This window comes from Euprymna scolopes, chromosome 21, assembly GCF_053919585.1.
Source record: "Euprymna scolopes isolate OS-2025 chromosome 21, ASM5391958v1, whole genome shotgun sequence".
Taxonomy (NCBI): domain Eukaryota; kingdom Metazoa; phylum Mollusca; class Cephalopoda; order Sepiida; family Sepiolidae; genus Euprymna; species Euprymna scolopes.
Window position 1 is genome coordinate 47917262 of NC_136502.1, and position 16540 is coordinate 47933801.

Sequence of the window (16540 nt, forward strand, 5' to 3'; positions counted from 1 at the left end):
TAAAAAAATAATTTATTGGAATGTTTTATAAAAATAATTTATTGGAATGTTTTATAAAAATAATTTATTGGAATGTTTTATAAAAATAATTTATTGGAAGGTTTTAAAAAATAATTTATTGGAATGTTTTATAAAATAATTTATTGGAATGTTTTATAAAATAATTTATTGGAATGTTTTAAAAAATAATTTATTGGAATGTTTTAAAAAATAATTTATTGGAATGTTTTAAAAAATAATTTATTGGAATGTTTAAAAAATAATTTATTGGAATGTTTAAAAAATAATTTATTGGAATGTTTAAAAAATAATCTATCAGAATGTTTTAAAAAATAATTTATTGGAATTTTTAAAAGAAATAATATATTTATTTAAAAAAAACAACAATTCATTGAATGTTTAAATCAAATAATTTATTGGGGAGATGGAATTTTTTTTGAAAATATGTATGTATATATTTGCTGTAAAGTCTTCTTGTCTTTATAATTTTCTCACTTAAAATAATTGTCAATCTTTTTAACAAATACCACTTTTTTGAAGAAATTGATTAGCTCTTACTCTGTCTCTTATACGGTCATTCGATGTAGACATGATTATAATAAATAGGAATAAATAAAATCTGCATAAAAGTTTCACATTAAAAAATTCAGCGCCATGTTATATTCAGACAATTATACTTTTTAGGGCAGTTAACCAACTTCTTAATCATTAACACTAAGTTCGTGTGGCAATCGCCTAAAAATATGCCCTTCCTTCAGGTCCACATCTCGATATATCTGCCTTATCTAACAATTTTAAAACCATTTGATATTCCACATCCTAAAGTCATCAAGCTTAAAAAAAAAAAAGAAATACTTTTAACCGTTCTTACTTTGTCTTTTACACAGTCAATCAATCCAAACAGGATTAGAATCATTTTTTTTAATATCTGTAAATGTTGTTCCACTCCCCATGATGAATTTTTTGGTAAAGACATTTTTTTTAACCAAATTGGGATTATCTAAGTAAGATCAAACCACAAAGTCAATGTGGCATTTTGGCGACAGTATCTAGTGCAGGATAAGGCTAAACGTTTTTGGCAAATTTGGATGACTATAATGATATTATAATAAATTAATGATATTGTAATAAATTAATGATATTATAATAAATTAATAATATTGGAATAAATTAATGATATTGTAATAAATTAATGATATTGTAATAAATTAATGATATTATTGGAATAAATTAATGATATTGTAATAAATTAATGATATTGTAATAAATTAATGATATTGGAATAAATTAATGATATTGTAATAAATTAATGATATTGGAATAAATTAATGATATTGTAATAAATTAATGATATTGGAATAAATTAATGATATTGTAATAAATTAATGATATTGGAATAAATTAATGATATTGGAATAAATTAATGATATAATAAGTTAATGATATTGGAATAAATTAATGATATTGTAATAAATTAATGATATCATTAATTTATTATAATATCATTAATTTATTACAATATCATTAATTTATTCCAATAACATTAATTTATTCCAATATTATTAATTTATTCAAATATTATTAATTTATTCAAATATTATTAATTTATTATAATATCATTAATTTATTACAATATCATTATTACAATATGATATACATATATCTGTACGTGATGTTGCCAAGCTAATCAAAAACCTTGATTCCAGTAAAGCAACTGGCCCGGACGGTATTCCAATTATAGTACTCAAAAAACTTCAACCTGAACTAGCGCCCATACTTACAAAACTATTTAAACGTTGTCTTAAGGAGAATAGTTTCCCATCTCCCTGGAAAATTTCATCAGTATGCCCTGTATTTAAGAATTCAGGTGATCGCTCATCCCCCTCTCAGTACAGGCCAATAAGTCTCCTGTGCGCCATGAGTAAGTTGCTGGAATCTGTATTAAATACAGAGTAGTCAACCATCTCAACAAAAATAACCTTCTTAGTGACACTCAATATGGTTTCCGTTCTGCTAGATCTACAGCAGATGTGCTTACAGTTATATCTCATAGGATTAGCAAATCTCTTGACGGAGGCAACCTTTCTAGGGCAATTGCTCTTGACATATCTAAGGCCTTTGATAGGGTATGGCATAAAGGTTTAATTCATAAGATCTCTAGCTATGGTATAGCTGGAAATGTCTTCTCAATTATTAAATCATTTCTTTCTGATAGGTTCATAAGAGAAGTAGTTGAGGGGCAAAAATCAGAAGCCCACAGTATTAATGCCGGTGTCCCTCAGGGGTCCATCCTGGGCCCAACTCTTTTCCTGATCTACATTAATGATCTTCCAAATCACATCCTTACATCATTTGTAGACATTTATGCTGACGACACTACCATTTATGGTAGCACATCTAAGACAGTAAACGACCAAGTTCTCTCCAATTCTCTCTCCTCTGATCTTGAGCATGTAGTACAATGGGGAAAGGAGTGGCTGGTTACTTTTAATGCATCTAAAACCAAGCTTCTCTCTTTACATCATCAACATTCTGATCCCCATCTGGCATCAATTGAAACGAATGGCTCTCGTCTTCAGGAGGCCTCAAGTTTTGACAAGCTTCTTGGCTTGACCATTACTCCTGATCTTAAATGGAACACGTACATTAAATTTGTTGCCAAGGCCGCTGGAAAAATGGTGGGATCTTTCTATCGATCCAGTAGATATCTCACTGCTGATGCAATTCTCTATCTATATAAGAGCCAGGTACGTCCAAGGATGGAATACTGTTGCCACATCTGGGCAGGAGCTGCTAGAAAGGACTTGTCCTGCCTTGATAGAGTTCAAAATAGACTTCGTAGCCTCGTAGGAGATGTCCTTTTCTCTTCCTTGCAACCTCTATCTCACAGAAGAGATGTTGCGAGTTTGTCTCTGATGTATCGTTATTTTCATGAAAAGTGTTCGACTGAGCTTCAATCTATGGTCCCCCCTCGCAAAACTTTCACAAGAAACACTCGTCTAGCTGTAAACACTATCAATAATTCCCCCCACTCTTTATCTGTGCCTAAACCTAAACGTAGATTCCATGAACAAAGCTTTTTTATTAGAACTGCACGCCTGTGGAATTGTCTTCCGTTTTCCTGCTGACTACAATATGGTTGTCTTCAAGTCTAACGTAAATAAGTTCTTGATGAGCCGTTCCATATAAGTTATCAAATTTAACAAATTTTCATTACTAATGATTATTATATTGTCCAATCTCTACTGTACACTCTTTAACCCTTATCCTTGAGTGGCCTCTTGACCTTGATAATGTGTTGATACCTATGAAAAAAAAAAAAAAGAAAAAGTCCAATGTGAACAAGTTCTAATTGAATCGTCCCCCTAAGTAATCCAAGTTACAAAATTCCCACTGTTTACTATGCTAAAATCAATGACTCATGTATACCTATTAACCCTTATCCTCGAGTGGCCTCTGGGCCTTGATAAGTGGTGACACTCATGTAAAAAAAATTAAAAAAAATTCATTAATTTATTCCAATATTATTAATCTATTATAATATCATTAATTTATTACAATATCATTATTACAATATCATTAATTTATTACAATATCATTAATTTATTACAATATCATTATTACAATATCATTAATTTATTACAATATCATTAATAGAATTTAAATCTACCTTTCTATTTTTATTTTTGCTTCACAGAACAACTTAGCAACAACAACAACTTAACAAAGGAGGCTGTGTTGTGGCGATGACTACCATATATAAGTTTAAAACAATCTTGGGCAAACATGTGAATGCAAATAACTTCTGTCTCTTTACGTGATTCGATTTAATAATAAGAATCAATAATGACAGTTTCTTGTTGATGTAGGCTGCCCCCTCCAAAGAGGAGGTTATGCTTGGGAAGATGGTATCATGGCAACCAAGCAGACATTATACTACCCCGGCTCACCTCCTTTCATAAAAAAAAGAAAAGGTAATCCTTGGGAGCCTGGTATTATAAAAACAGCTCCAAAAGTTGAAGAGCTATGAAGACAGGAGCGATACCATTAAAACAAGTAACCTTTTGTGTTCCAGAATTTATTTTTTCTCCATAGCCACCACCATTCTTAATGCCGTTTTGCCAGCGATAAACGATGGCTGTGCATGGAGTGCGTTTTGTCATATGAGGGTCGTTCTGAATTGTAAAGTCTCCTAATTTATTTAACTCCAAAAGTTCAATAGCTACAAAGACAGAAGTGGTACCATTAAAACGAGTGACTTTTTGGACTTCGGAATTTATTTTTCTACATAGTCACCACCATTCTTAATGCACTTTTGCCAGGAATTCAATGATGCATCTCTGCTTCTGACGCATGTCCATGACAGGGGTTGCTTTCTTAGAGTCTCACACTGTCAATATCTGCAATAGAGAGATGAAATTTTCAAGTCGTGAATGCATAAGTTCAGTCATCATAACAATGCAATTTGCAATCCCCTCTGATTCATAGGAGGCGTTACTTTTGTATTACATGTTTTAACATGTTTGAAGAAAATATCAACCCACAAACGGATTTCTCTCCCTTTTTTTTTCCTTATTATTTTGTTCTAGCTGTAGATGGCACATCCCATCGGATGGCAGGCATTCACCAACTATCTCATACATTCCAACTGAGAGATTTTTTTTGGATCGTCTCTCTTTAAGAGCAATTGTTTGTATCTTTCTTGCACTTGGTTCACATATTTGCCAGGTAGTTTTTGCAATTCTTTTTCATCAGTTTAGTTGCTCCTATAATTACTGATTGATGGAGACTTTTTTTTTAAGATATTTTCTTATCATGTCGTATGTAAGACCTTGGTATTTTGTTAGCTTTTCTTTTCAGCTCTGTTTAACATAGAATCATTGTGGACAAAAACTTCTACTTAGTAATTCGCAATTGTATTTTTCGGTCGCCCACACTGAGGATTGAACCTTCAACCTTCAGGAGAATATCACTTTTTACAATTAATTTTTTCCATGTACTCCGTGGCGCAGTGGTTAGAGTACTTGGAAAAAATTAATTGCAAAAAGTGATATTCTTCTGAAGGTTGAAGGTTCAATCCTCAGTGTGGGCGACCGAAAAATACAATTGCGAATTACTTAGGACCTCTATCCAGACATGGCTGACGGAACAAGAGCATGCTACCCCTATGAAGTAAATAAAGGGTTCCGCTCAAAATTCCCCAGTTCGACAGAAACATTCCCGAAGAAGTTGGCGGTTACATATACCAAAACATGAAAATCACACTACAGATGAGAACAGTAGTCCAATGAATCCAAATAATACAGATTTTTTTGATTTTTAAAAAGTTTTTCTAATCAGTTTGTTCAAGCTGGGGATGGGGCATCCTAGCAGATGCCAAACATTCACTCGCTAACTCAAATATTCTTTTTAAAATTCTTACTGTTCTTTTAAGTGAAATTGTTTGAATCTTTCTTGCACTTGGTTCACCAGGTATAAACCCTGTTTCATGAGTTGTTATCTTTTCCCTTTCAGCTCTGCATTATTTGGGGACTCTGACTTCTACTAAGGTTGCTTCTTTTTCTTTCTTGTCCCATATCACTATGTCAGATTTAATAACTCCGTTTTCTAGGTACGTAGTTGTAGGAATTGGATAGTCATAGTGGATGGTGTATGACTTATTACCAACTGTGTTTTGACACATGACGTTTGAGACAAGAATTCAAAGAACGTGTTCACTCACAAACTGTACCTTGCACATAGGTAAGCACTATAAGTAAATGTAGATCCACAAATCCGACAGCAGAAATTCTTTTAAATAAATGAAACGTACACGTCTATTTTTTTCTTTTATTTATTCATTTAAAATTGTAGCACTTTAATTTATTTCGAAACAATAAATATTCTGTCTTTTTGCCATAAAAATAATTGTACGACAAATATTTTTAAATCCATGAAAGGAATGTCACTTTTTGAAATGCATTCATTTAAAAATGTTTGCGTCAATGAAATGAAAATAAAAAATGAAAAAATAAAACTGTGATGGGTTTAATCAGCTTCCTCCAAAGGAGGAAGTTTCATGGGAGTATGAAATTCATAAACGGTCCCCAGTCGCATGTATATCCCGATTAAGGGGAGATGACTACATTAGGTTTTTGCAACTCTCGCAGGGAGGTGTCGACGTCCTCCTACATACAGCGCCTGGTATTGCCAAATTGGTCACCAATCTTTTACTGACCAGGCTCAACGTTGCTTAACTTTGGTGATCTAATGAGAACTGGTGTGTCAATGTGATTATGCTGTATATCAATGAGACATGATTTGATTTTGGAACAATTCATTTTAAACTGGGTAAAGACGGTAACTTTTTTTTATTAATTACCAATATCAGATTAATTATTAATTACCATTTTTACTAACTGGACAATCTAATTATTTTTTAATGTGTGTGAAAGGTGATAATGTATAAAAATTAAGTGCCTTAGCGTATTATTGTATGGATTTAACAACAATGGAAATTTGTTTTTTTGTTTTTTTTAGGTAATGTATATTGCTTAAGGTGTGAATGTACAATTACTGAAATGATAAAGATCTTCCTAAGATTCCAATTTCTTTTCATGTCGTACACAAAAGCTTGGGATGTGAACTCATATGCCATAAAAAAAATTAATTGATAGCAACTGCTAATCCATAATTATCACAATACAAAAACTTTTTGCCACGAATTGTCGTCAGGTATATGTTCTGAGGACTTGCTGCTATACTGGATATTCAAATTTTTACAGATGGTCATCTGAAGATATATACACACTCCATTGTGTCGCACTGTATAGTAACCGTCCACCACACACTGGATATCACACTCTATACTTGCGTGTCGCAGAACCTGCCCTTGTTTCACTACCCCCACTCACCGCTCGCTGCTCTTTACTTCACGCAAAGTTCTTAAAAATCAAGGGACAGACTTGATCACACTTGATCTTTTTTTGAGATACATAGATACTGGAATATTCTATTAAATTTTGCTTTTATCAAACGTTGTAATATTAATTTTCCTCTCATTTATTGACCAGTTAACTACATTATATCTTTCTTTCAGTTTCTTGGTGATACTGGATTCCAAGACAAGAATTTATCTAGTCTGGTAGAGTACCCAGCTTAGTGTTGTTACGAGCATAGGGTAGTTATACTGAGGAAACCTTATTTCGCTTTTATCTATGAAACATTGAGTCAGTAAAAAAGTTAGGAATATTAATTATTCTCTCACTTATTAACCATTTACCTATGTTATAGTACATCTTTCTATGGGTTTCTTGGTTTTACTAGATTCCAGGATACGAATTTATCTAGTCTGGTGGAGTATCCAACAGTGCTGTTACTACAGACAACATTACTTGGAGAAGGTGTGTTAACCTTGTATAACTCTGTGTAGGGTAGCCATGGATGACCTCCAATCTGTAGTGGAATGGGGACAAAAATAGATGGTCACATTCAATGCTGCCAAGACTAAACTTGTTTCCTTCAATAATTTCAAGAAACCTTCTCTACCACCAATAGCAATGGCCAATGACTCTTTATCTGAAAGTACATCTTTTAAACTCCTTGGCCTAACGTTCACAGGAAACATGAGTTGGAACAATTACATTGAGAGTATTGCCAGGACCACTGCGAAGAAGATAGGTTCTCTCTATCATGCTTGAAAGCTACTAACGCCCGAAAATATCCTGTACCTCTATAAGGCCACCATTCGCCCATGTATGGAGTATTGTTGTCATATTTGGGTTGGTGCATCGGTTACTAGTCTCTCGCTCCTAGACAAGGTTTAAAAGAGAGTCGCCAATCTGATAGGTCCTGAACTGTCATCTAAGTTTCAGCCTCTGTCCCATCGACGAAATGTTGCATCCCTCTGCCTGTTCTGCAAGTATCTTAATGGTGAATGCTCTGATGAACTGCAAGCACTTGTGCCCCCACGACGTAGACACCCTCGACAAACCCGACAGGCAGCTAAATCCCTCCCCCCCACACACACAGTAGAGATCCCTAGATGTAAAAGAACTTTCTACTCCAGTAGTTTCTTCCCCAGAACCGCTAGACTGTGGAATTCCATTCCAGGTCCCTGCTTCCCCAACTGTACTGACATGCAGAAGTTCAAGTGTAACGTGAACCGACATCTTGCTTCCCAACTCCCTACGTAGTACCCCAGTAGCTGTTGCTCCTGATAGTAGCCCCCTGCACCAAAGTGGCAATGTGCCTTGTTTGGGGCGAAAATATAATAAAAAAAATTTTTTTTAAATACTAGAGGGATTAAATTTGTGCCGTGAATATTTTGAATATTAAGTCAGGGTTTACTCATAGTGAAAATTATCCTCGTGTGAGGTTGTCCTGACAAATTCATGTACAGTTAGACAGACCTTAGACATTCCAAAACTAGTAAGCATTTGTGCATGTTTTAATGTGGTTTTTTTTTTTTAAATAATTTTGTGGAAGTTTCTTTTATATTTCTTTTTTATATAGTTTTTCAACCATTTTACAGTTTTTTTCTTTGGCTGCTATTTGTATTTCGGCAAAGTTTGGTCTTTCACAGAATGTTTGCAAGTATTTCTTATGAGTTTTTGTTTTGTTTTTAATTAGGCCAGTTGCTTCTACCACAACTGGTACAGTGTTTATTTCTTTCAAAGCTTTTATATTTTTCATATATTTTCAACCATTTTGCATTTTTTTAATCATAAAAATAGATATCTTTTAAATTTCATTTTTATGATTATAATTTTGTGTTTGAATTTTTGATGGATCAATAAATATTGTAATTTATTCAATTTTAATTTTCTCATTTCAAGATAGTTGCTTGTCTAGCCGCACTGATGAGCTGTGAAACAGCGAAACAGTACTGTATGTGGATGACCATATATATATATATATATATATATATATATATATATATATATATAAAAGCAAGAATGTGTGTATGTGTGTGTCAGAGGACACTTCTCAACCTATATACTCAACAAATTTTTTTATCTAAACTTGAAATTTCGTATATATGGTATTCAGTCACATAGAAAACATTTTAATCAGTTTTCATCCAGAAAAAAGGGATGCTAACGGGTCAAATGTGAAAAATTGGTACTTGGGGGGTCAGATTTTTATCTGTTTGTCAACTGCTTCATGGGGTTTGGAAACACCTTTTTTTTTTAAAGATCGTGGCAAGCTGGTCTAATGGTTATCGTACTCGACTATCTTTAGGCTTTGCTTTCAATCTCAGTTGGAGTATTTTTTTTTCTTACAAAAAGTGAACTGTTTAGAAAAAACAATGCTTGCATGCACATGTCATGGTTTCTTTCCATTTGTTTTTTCTTCACTTTCTTACCGTTTAATACCGGGCAACATTTTCTAATATATGTATATATTCATTCAAGTCTTATCAGCTATGTTTCAACACGTGACGTTTGAGGCTTGAATTCAACGAAAATGTCAACCCACAAACTTGACACTGAAAGGGTTTTTCTCCAGTGTGAGTTAAGATGTGTCGTTTTAGGTTCGAGCTGCACGTGAATCTCGCATCACACGCCTCACAACAAAACGGACGATCGCCCGTGTGTGTAAGCATGTGTTGCTTCAGGTATGAACTATAAGTAAACGTGGATCCGCAAATCTCGCATCGGCAATTCTTTTCTTGCGTGTGCATCAATTCGTGCCGTTTAAGATGTGAAACGGAATAGAATTTCATGCCACAGATTTCGCACTCGAAACGTTTTTCTCCACTGTGGATCACCTTGTGCTTCCGAAGCTGGAATCCGTAGAAGAATCTTGAGCTACAAATGCTGCACTGGAAACGCTTGTCATCTGTGTGCATCATCGTGTGCTGCTTGAGCTGCGATCTGCGCGAAAATCTAGCGCTGCATATCTCACAGGGGAATGGTTTTATGCCGGTGTGCACCGTCATGTGTTTCTGGACGTCGGCACGCCGGCTGAAATTACGATTGCATACCTCACAGCTAAACGGCTTTTCACCGGTGTGCGTCACGATGTGCTGCTTGAGATGCGAGCTCTGCACGAATGTTGCGCCGCAAATTTCGCAGTAGAAAGATTTCTCATTCGTGTGGATCAACTTATGACGCTTGAGATCGGAGTTCCGCGAGAATTTCTTGGAGCAGATTTCGCAGCAGTACGGACGCTCGCCAGTGTGCACCATTTTGTGTTCTTTAAGTCGGGAGCTCCACATGAACGATGAATCGCAAATGTCGCAGTGATATGGTTTGGCGCCTGTGTGTATCCGCATGTGTGTCTTGAGATGCGCCTTTGTCGAAAAATATGTTTCGCACACGTCACAGATGAATGGTTTCCCTCGCATGCGACGTTTTTGTGCATGCTGCTGCTGTTTGAGATTGGAATCACGCGCAAATCCGTCCGCACAATCATGCTGCTTAAGATGATAGCGACTGGCAAAAACTAATCCGCAAATATCACAGGGAAAGTAAGTCGATTCCTCGTCGACATCCATCATGGAGTTCTGAGAACTGAAAAAAAAAAATGAAACAAACAGAATATAAAAACCAAACTTTTTTTTATCAATTCATTTTTTTAGAATTCTGGATTTTCGAGATTGGGATTGGGTTAAAATCAAGATCCGCATGTCTTTGTTTGCATTCTTTGTCAGCTGATTGTTCTGCTTGACGATAAATGCCCTGGAAAAGTCCTTTCTGATTGATGGTTACTGGTTTAAAAATATTCTGAAAAAAAGAAAAATAAATAAAAAAATAGCCGATCCGTTTGCTTATTTTAAAACTGATAAACATTAATCAGAAGTGACTTTTCCAGGGCATTCATCATGAAGCAGAACGATCAGCTGCTAAAGGATGTAAACAAAGACACGCAGAACTTGATTTTAACCGATGATTGATTATTCATATTATTTGGATTCTTCAGACTACTTTCTTCATCTTGAGATTTTTTTCTCTATCCACTGCACCACAGGTCCTTGCAACACAGTGGATAGAGTATTTGGTAAAATTCAGTTGTAAAAGTTACACTATTCTGGAGGTTGAAGGTTCAATTTTTGGTGCGGGCGAACTGAAAACTGAAATAAACAGTTCATCTTTTATAAAAAACGATATTCTATATATTATAATACATATTATCAGTAAAACAGGCAACTCAAAGTCTGCAGCAAACAGTGTCAGATAAAAAACATTCTATTTTTCTAAAAAAGAAAAATCAATATTTCATCAAATAATATATTTCATAATACTAAAAATTCAAAATAAGGAACAATAACATTTACTGTAAAAAAAGTTTTTTTGTTTTTTTTTACACTGCTGCGGGACTTCAAGTCACCTATTCTTCTGATTTACCTATACCATTTGGATTATTAAGACTACAACATTTTGACCAACGTAACCTCTGATCTTATTCAGGATCATCTCATAAAACTCAGAATTACTAACATCTCAGCAAATAACACTGCTCACATCTATGGACTACTAAAAAATAGAGGCAGCTTACAAGCAGTATTGTAAACTCACTTACACACAAGTCCATACAAATATTTACAAAAACAACAATTTATTGTTTAGAGCTTTTAAACTCTTCCTAACTTCCCTTCTTAATTGCTTACTTCTGGTTGTATTATATGAACTTCTGGTTGTATTATATGACAACATAAATGAAGTTGATATGCTACGTATGGATAAAATCTGTTATTGCTTTTCATTATTTGGATTATTGTTTGTTATTCTTACGTTTACTGAAATGATGTAACCTCGAACTCGGGAAGCTTTCTGTGGAACTTGGAGATTATTTTTTATTTTCTATTGTTCGTTCATTTTAAATGCCTAGTCAGGTGATCATAAAAGTCCCCACATGTTTTTTTTTACATGTCATTGAAATTGTGCTCTGCAATACAGAGACATGTTAGCCGAAAGCAATAGTACTTTAGAAGTAGTTAGTTAAGTCGGATCAAGTAAAGATTAGATATCCCATAGTAGAAGAAGAATACTGGCGAACATTTCAAGTGACACCGGTTGTTCGACCGTGACATTGCCATTGGTTGTTTGTAAACACGTCAAATAGCAGACATGGTTGAATGTTTGTGAGCAAGATTTTTTAAAAAATATATTTACAAAACTTTTAAAGATTTAAAAGAAAAAATATATATTTACAAAACATTTTCTTTAATATTAAATATTTACAAAACTTTTAAGGATTAAAAAAAAAAAACTTTTTTCTATTTACGAAATCGTTTAAAAAAAATCTTGCTCGCAAACATTCGACCATGTCTGCTATTTGATGTGTTTACAAACAACCAATGGCAATGTCACGGTTGAACAACCGGTGTCACTGGAAATGTTCGCCAGTATTCGTCTTCTGCTATGGGGTATCTAATCTTTATTTGATCCGTTAAGTTAAAGCAGTGAGTATAATGTTTGTAAATTTTTGAGATGAGGACTAATAATTTTGGATCATTCAGACTATTGTTCTCACCTTGAGTGTCATTTTGGCAACGTTATGACTCACTCTGTTATTTTTGCAACGTTATGACTCACTCTGTTATTTTTGCAACGTTATGACTCACTCTGTTATTTTTGCAACGTTATGACTCACTCTGTTATTTTTGCAACGTTATGACTCACTCTGTTTTTTTTGCAACGTTATGACTCACTCTGTTTTTTTTGCAACGTTATGACTCACTCTGTTATTTTTACAACGTTATGACTCACTGTTATTTTTGCAACGTTATGACTCACTCTGTTATTTTTGCAACGTTATGACTCACTCTGTTATTTTTGCAACGTTATGACTCACTCTGTTATTTTTGCAACGTTATGACTCACTCTGTTATTTTTGCAACGTTATGACTCACTCTGTTATTTTTGCAACGTTATGACTCACTCTGTTATTTTTGCAACGTTATGACTCACTCTGTTATTTTTGCAACGTTATGACTCACTCTGTTATTTTTGCAACGTTATGACTCACTCTGTTATTTTTGCAACGTTATGACTCACTCTGTTATTTTTGCAACGTTATGACTCACTCTGTTATTTTTGCAACGTTATGACTCACTCTGTTATTTTTGCAACGTTATGACTCACTCTGTTATTTTTGCAACGTTATGACTCACTCTGTTATTTTTGCAACGTTATGACTCACTCTGTTATTTTTGCAACGTTATGACTCACTCTGTTATTTTTGCAACGTTATGACTCACTCTGTTATTTTTGCAACGTTATGACTCACTGTTATTTTTGCAACGTTATGACTCAGTGTTATTTTTGCAACGTTATGACTCACTCTGTTATTTTTACAACGTTATGACTCACTCTGTTATTTTTACAACGTTATGACTCACTCTGTTATTTTTACAACGTTATGACTCACTCTGTTATTTTTGCAACGTTATGACTCACTCTGTTATTTTTGCAACGTTATGACTCACTGTTATTTTTACAACGTTTTGACTCACTGTTATTTTTACAACGTTATGACTCACTGTTATTTTTACAACGTTATGACTCACTCTGTTATTTTTGCAACGTTATGACTCACTCTGTTATTTTTGCAACGTTATGACTCACTCTGTTATTTTTACAACGTTATGACTCACTCTGTTATTTTTACAACGTTATGACTCACTCTGTTATTTTTACAACGTTATGACTCACTCTGTTATTTTTACAACGTTATGACTCACTCTGTTATTTTTGCAACGTTATGACTCACTGTTATTTTTACAACGTTATGACTCACTGTTATTTTTACAACGTTATGACTCACTGTTATTTTTACAACGTTATGACTCACTCTGTTATTTTTGCAACGTTATGACTCACTGTTATTTTTGCAACGTTATGACTCACTCTGTTATTTTTACAACGTTATGACTCACTGTTTTTTTTACAACGTTATGACTCACTCTGTTATTTTTACAACGTTAAGACTCACTCTGTTATTTTTACAACGTTAAGACTCACTGTTATTTTTACAACGTTATGACTCACTCTGTTATTTTTACAACGTTATGACTCACTCTGTTATTTTTACAACGTTATGACTCACTCTGGTATTTTTGCAACGTTATGACTCACTCTGTTATTTTTACAACGTTATGACTCACTCTGTTATTTTTGCAACGTTATGACTCACTCTGTTATTTTTGCAACGTTATGACTCACTCTGTTATTTTTGCAACGTTATGACTCACTCTGTTATTTTTGCAACGTTATGACTCACTCTGGTTTTTTTTGCAACGTTATGACTCACTCTGTTATTTTTGCAACGTTATGACTCACTCTGTTATTTTTGCAACGTTATGACTCACTCTGTTATTTTTGCAACGTTATGACTCACTGTTATTTTTGCAACGTTATGACTCACTCTGTTATTTTTACAACGTTATGACTCACTCTGTTATTTTTGCAACGTTATGACTCACTCTGTTATTTTTGAAACGTTATGACTCACTCTGTTATTTTTACAACGTTATGACTCACTGTTATTTTTACAACGTTATGACTCACTGTTATTTTTACAACGTTATGACTCACTGTTATTTTTACAACGTTATGACTCACTGTTATTTTTACAACGTTATGACTCACTGTTATTTTTACAACGTTATGACTCACTGTTATTTTTACAACGTTATGACTCACTGTTATTTTTACAACGTTATGACTCACTCTGTTATTTTTGCAACGTTATGACTCACTCTGTTATTTTTACAACGTTATGACTCACTCTGTTATTTTTACAACGTTATGACTCACTCTGTTATTTTTACAACGTTATGACTCACTCTGTTATTTTTACAACGTTATGACTCACTCTGTTATTTTTACAACGTTATGACTCACTCTGTTATTTTTACAACGTTATGACTCACTCTGTTATTTTTACAACGTTATGACTCACTCTGTTATTTTTACAACGTTATGACTCACTCTGTTATTTTTGCAACGTTATGACTCACTCTGTTATTTTTACAACGTTATGACTCACTCTGTTATTTTTGCAACGTTATGACTCACTCTGTTATTTTTGCAACGTTATGACTCACTCTGTTATTTTTGCAACGTTATGACTCACTCTGTTATTTTTGCAACGTTATGACTCACTCTGGTTTTTTTTGCAACGTTATGACTCACTCTGTTATTTTTGCAACGTTATGACTCACTCTGTTATTTTTGCAACGTTATGACTCACTCTGTTATTTTTGCAACGTTATGACTCACTGTTATTTTTGCAACGTTATGACTCACTCTGTTATTTTTACAACGTTATGACTCACTCTGTTATTTTTGCAACGTTATGACTCACTCTGTTATTTTTGAAACGTTATGACTCACTCTGTTATTTTTACAACGTTATGACTCACTGTTATTTTTACAACGTTATGACTCACTGTTATTTTTACAACGTTATGACTCACTGTTATTTTTACAACGTTATGACTCACTGTTATTTTTACAACGTTATGACTCACTGTTATTTTTACAACGTTATGACTCACTGTTATTTTTACAACGTTATGACTCACTCTGTTATTTTTACAACGTTATGACTCACTGTTATTTTTACAACGTTATGACTCACTCTGTTATTTTTACAACGTTATGACTCACTCTGTTATTTTTGCAACGTTATGACTCACTCTGTTATTTTTGCAACGTTATGACTCACTCTGTTATTTTTGCAACGTTATGACTCACTCTGTTATTTGTGCAACGTTATGACTCACTCTGTTATTTTTGCAACGTTATGACTCACTCTGTTATTTGTGCAACGTTATGACTCACTCTGTTATTTTTGCAACGTTATGACTCACTGTTATTTTTGCAACGTTATGACTCACTGTTATTTTTACAACGTTATGACTCACTCTGTTATTTTTGCAACGTTATGACTCACTCTGTTATTTTTGAAACGTTATGACTCACTCTGTTATTTTTACAACGTTATGACTCACTGTTATTTTTACAACGTTATGACTCACTGTTATTTTTACAACGTTATGACTCACTGTTATTTTTACAACGTTATGACTCACTGTTATTTTTACAACGTTATGACTCACTGTTATTTTTACAACGTTATGACTCACTGTTATTTTTACAACGTTATGACTCACTCTGTTATTTTTACAACGTTATGACTCACTGTTATTTTTACAACGTTATGACTCACTCTGTTATTTTTACAACGTTATGACTCACTCTGTTATTTTTGCAACGTTATGACTCACTCTGTTATTTTTGCAACGTTATGACTCACTCTGTTATTTTTGCAACGTTATGACTCACTCTGTTATTTGTGCAACGTTATGACTCACTCTGTTATTTTTGCAACGTTATGACTCACTCTGTTATTTGTGCAACGTTATGACTCACTCTGTTATTTTTGCAACGTTATGACTCACTGTTATTTTTGCAACGTTATGACTCACTGTTATTTTTACAACGTTATGACTCACTGTTATTTTTAACACGTTATGACTCACGTTTATTTTTACAACGTTATGACTCACTCTGTTATTTTTACAACGTTATGACTCACTCTGTTATTT

At 33.7% G+C, this 16540-nt stretch overlaps 1 protein-coding gene across 2 annotated transcripts in view; it reads right to left on the reverse strand.

The window, feature by feature from the left end:
* Positions 1–7078: 7078 nt before the first annotated feature.
* LOC145242246 (uncharacterized) overlaps positions 7079–16540 on the reverse strand; it is a 33424-nt gene continuing 23962 nt past the window's right edge. For both annotated transcript variants that reach the window (XM_080105254.1, XM_080105255.1), the window contains exon 2: positions 7079–10496. In XM_080105254.1, coding sequence (XP_079961380.1) covers positions 9401–10496 — 1096 coding nt within the window. In that variant the 3' untranslated portion in view covers positions 7079–9400. The remainder of the gene's footprint in view (positions 10497–16540) is intronic.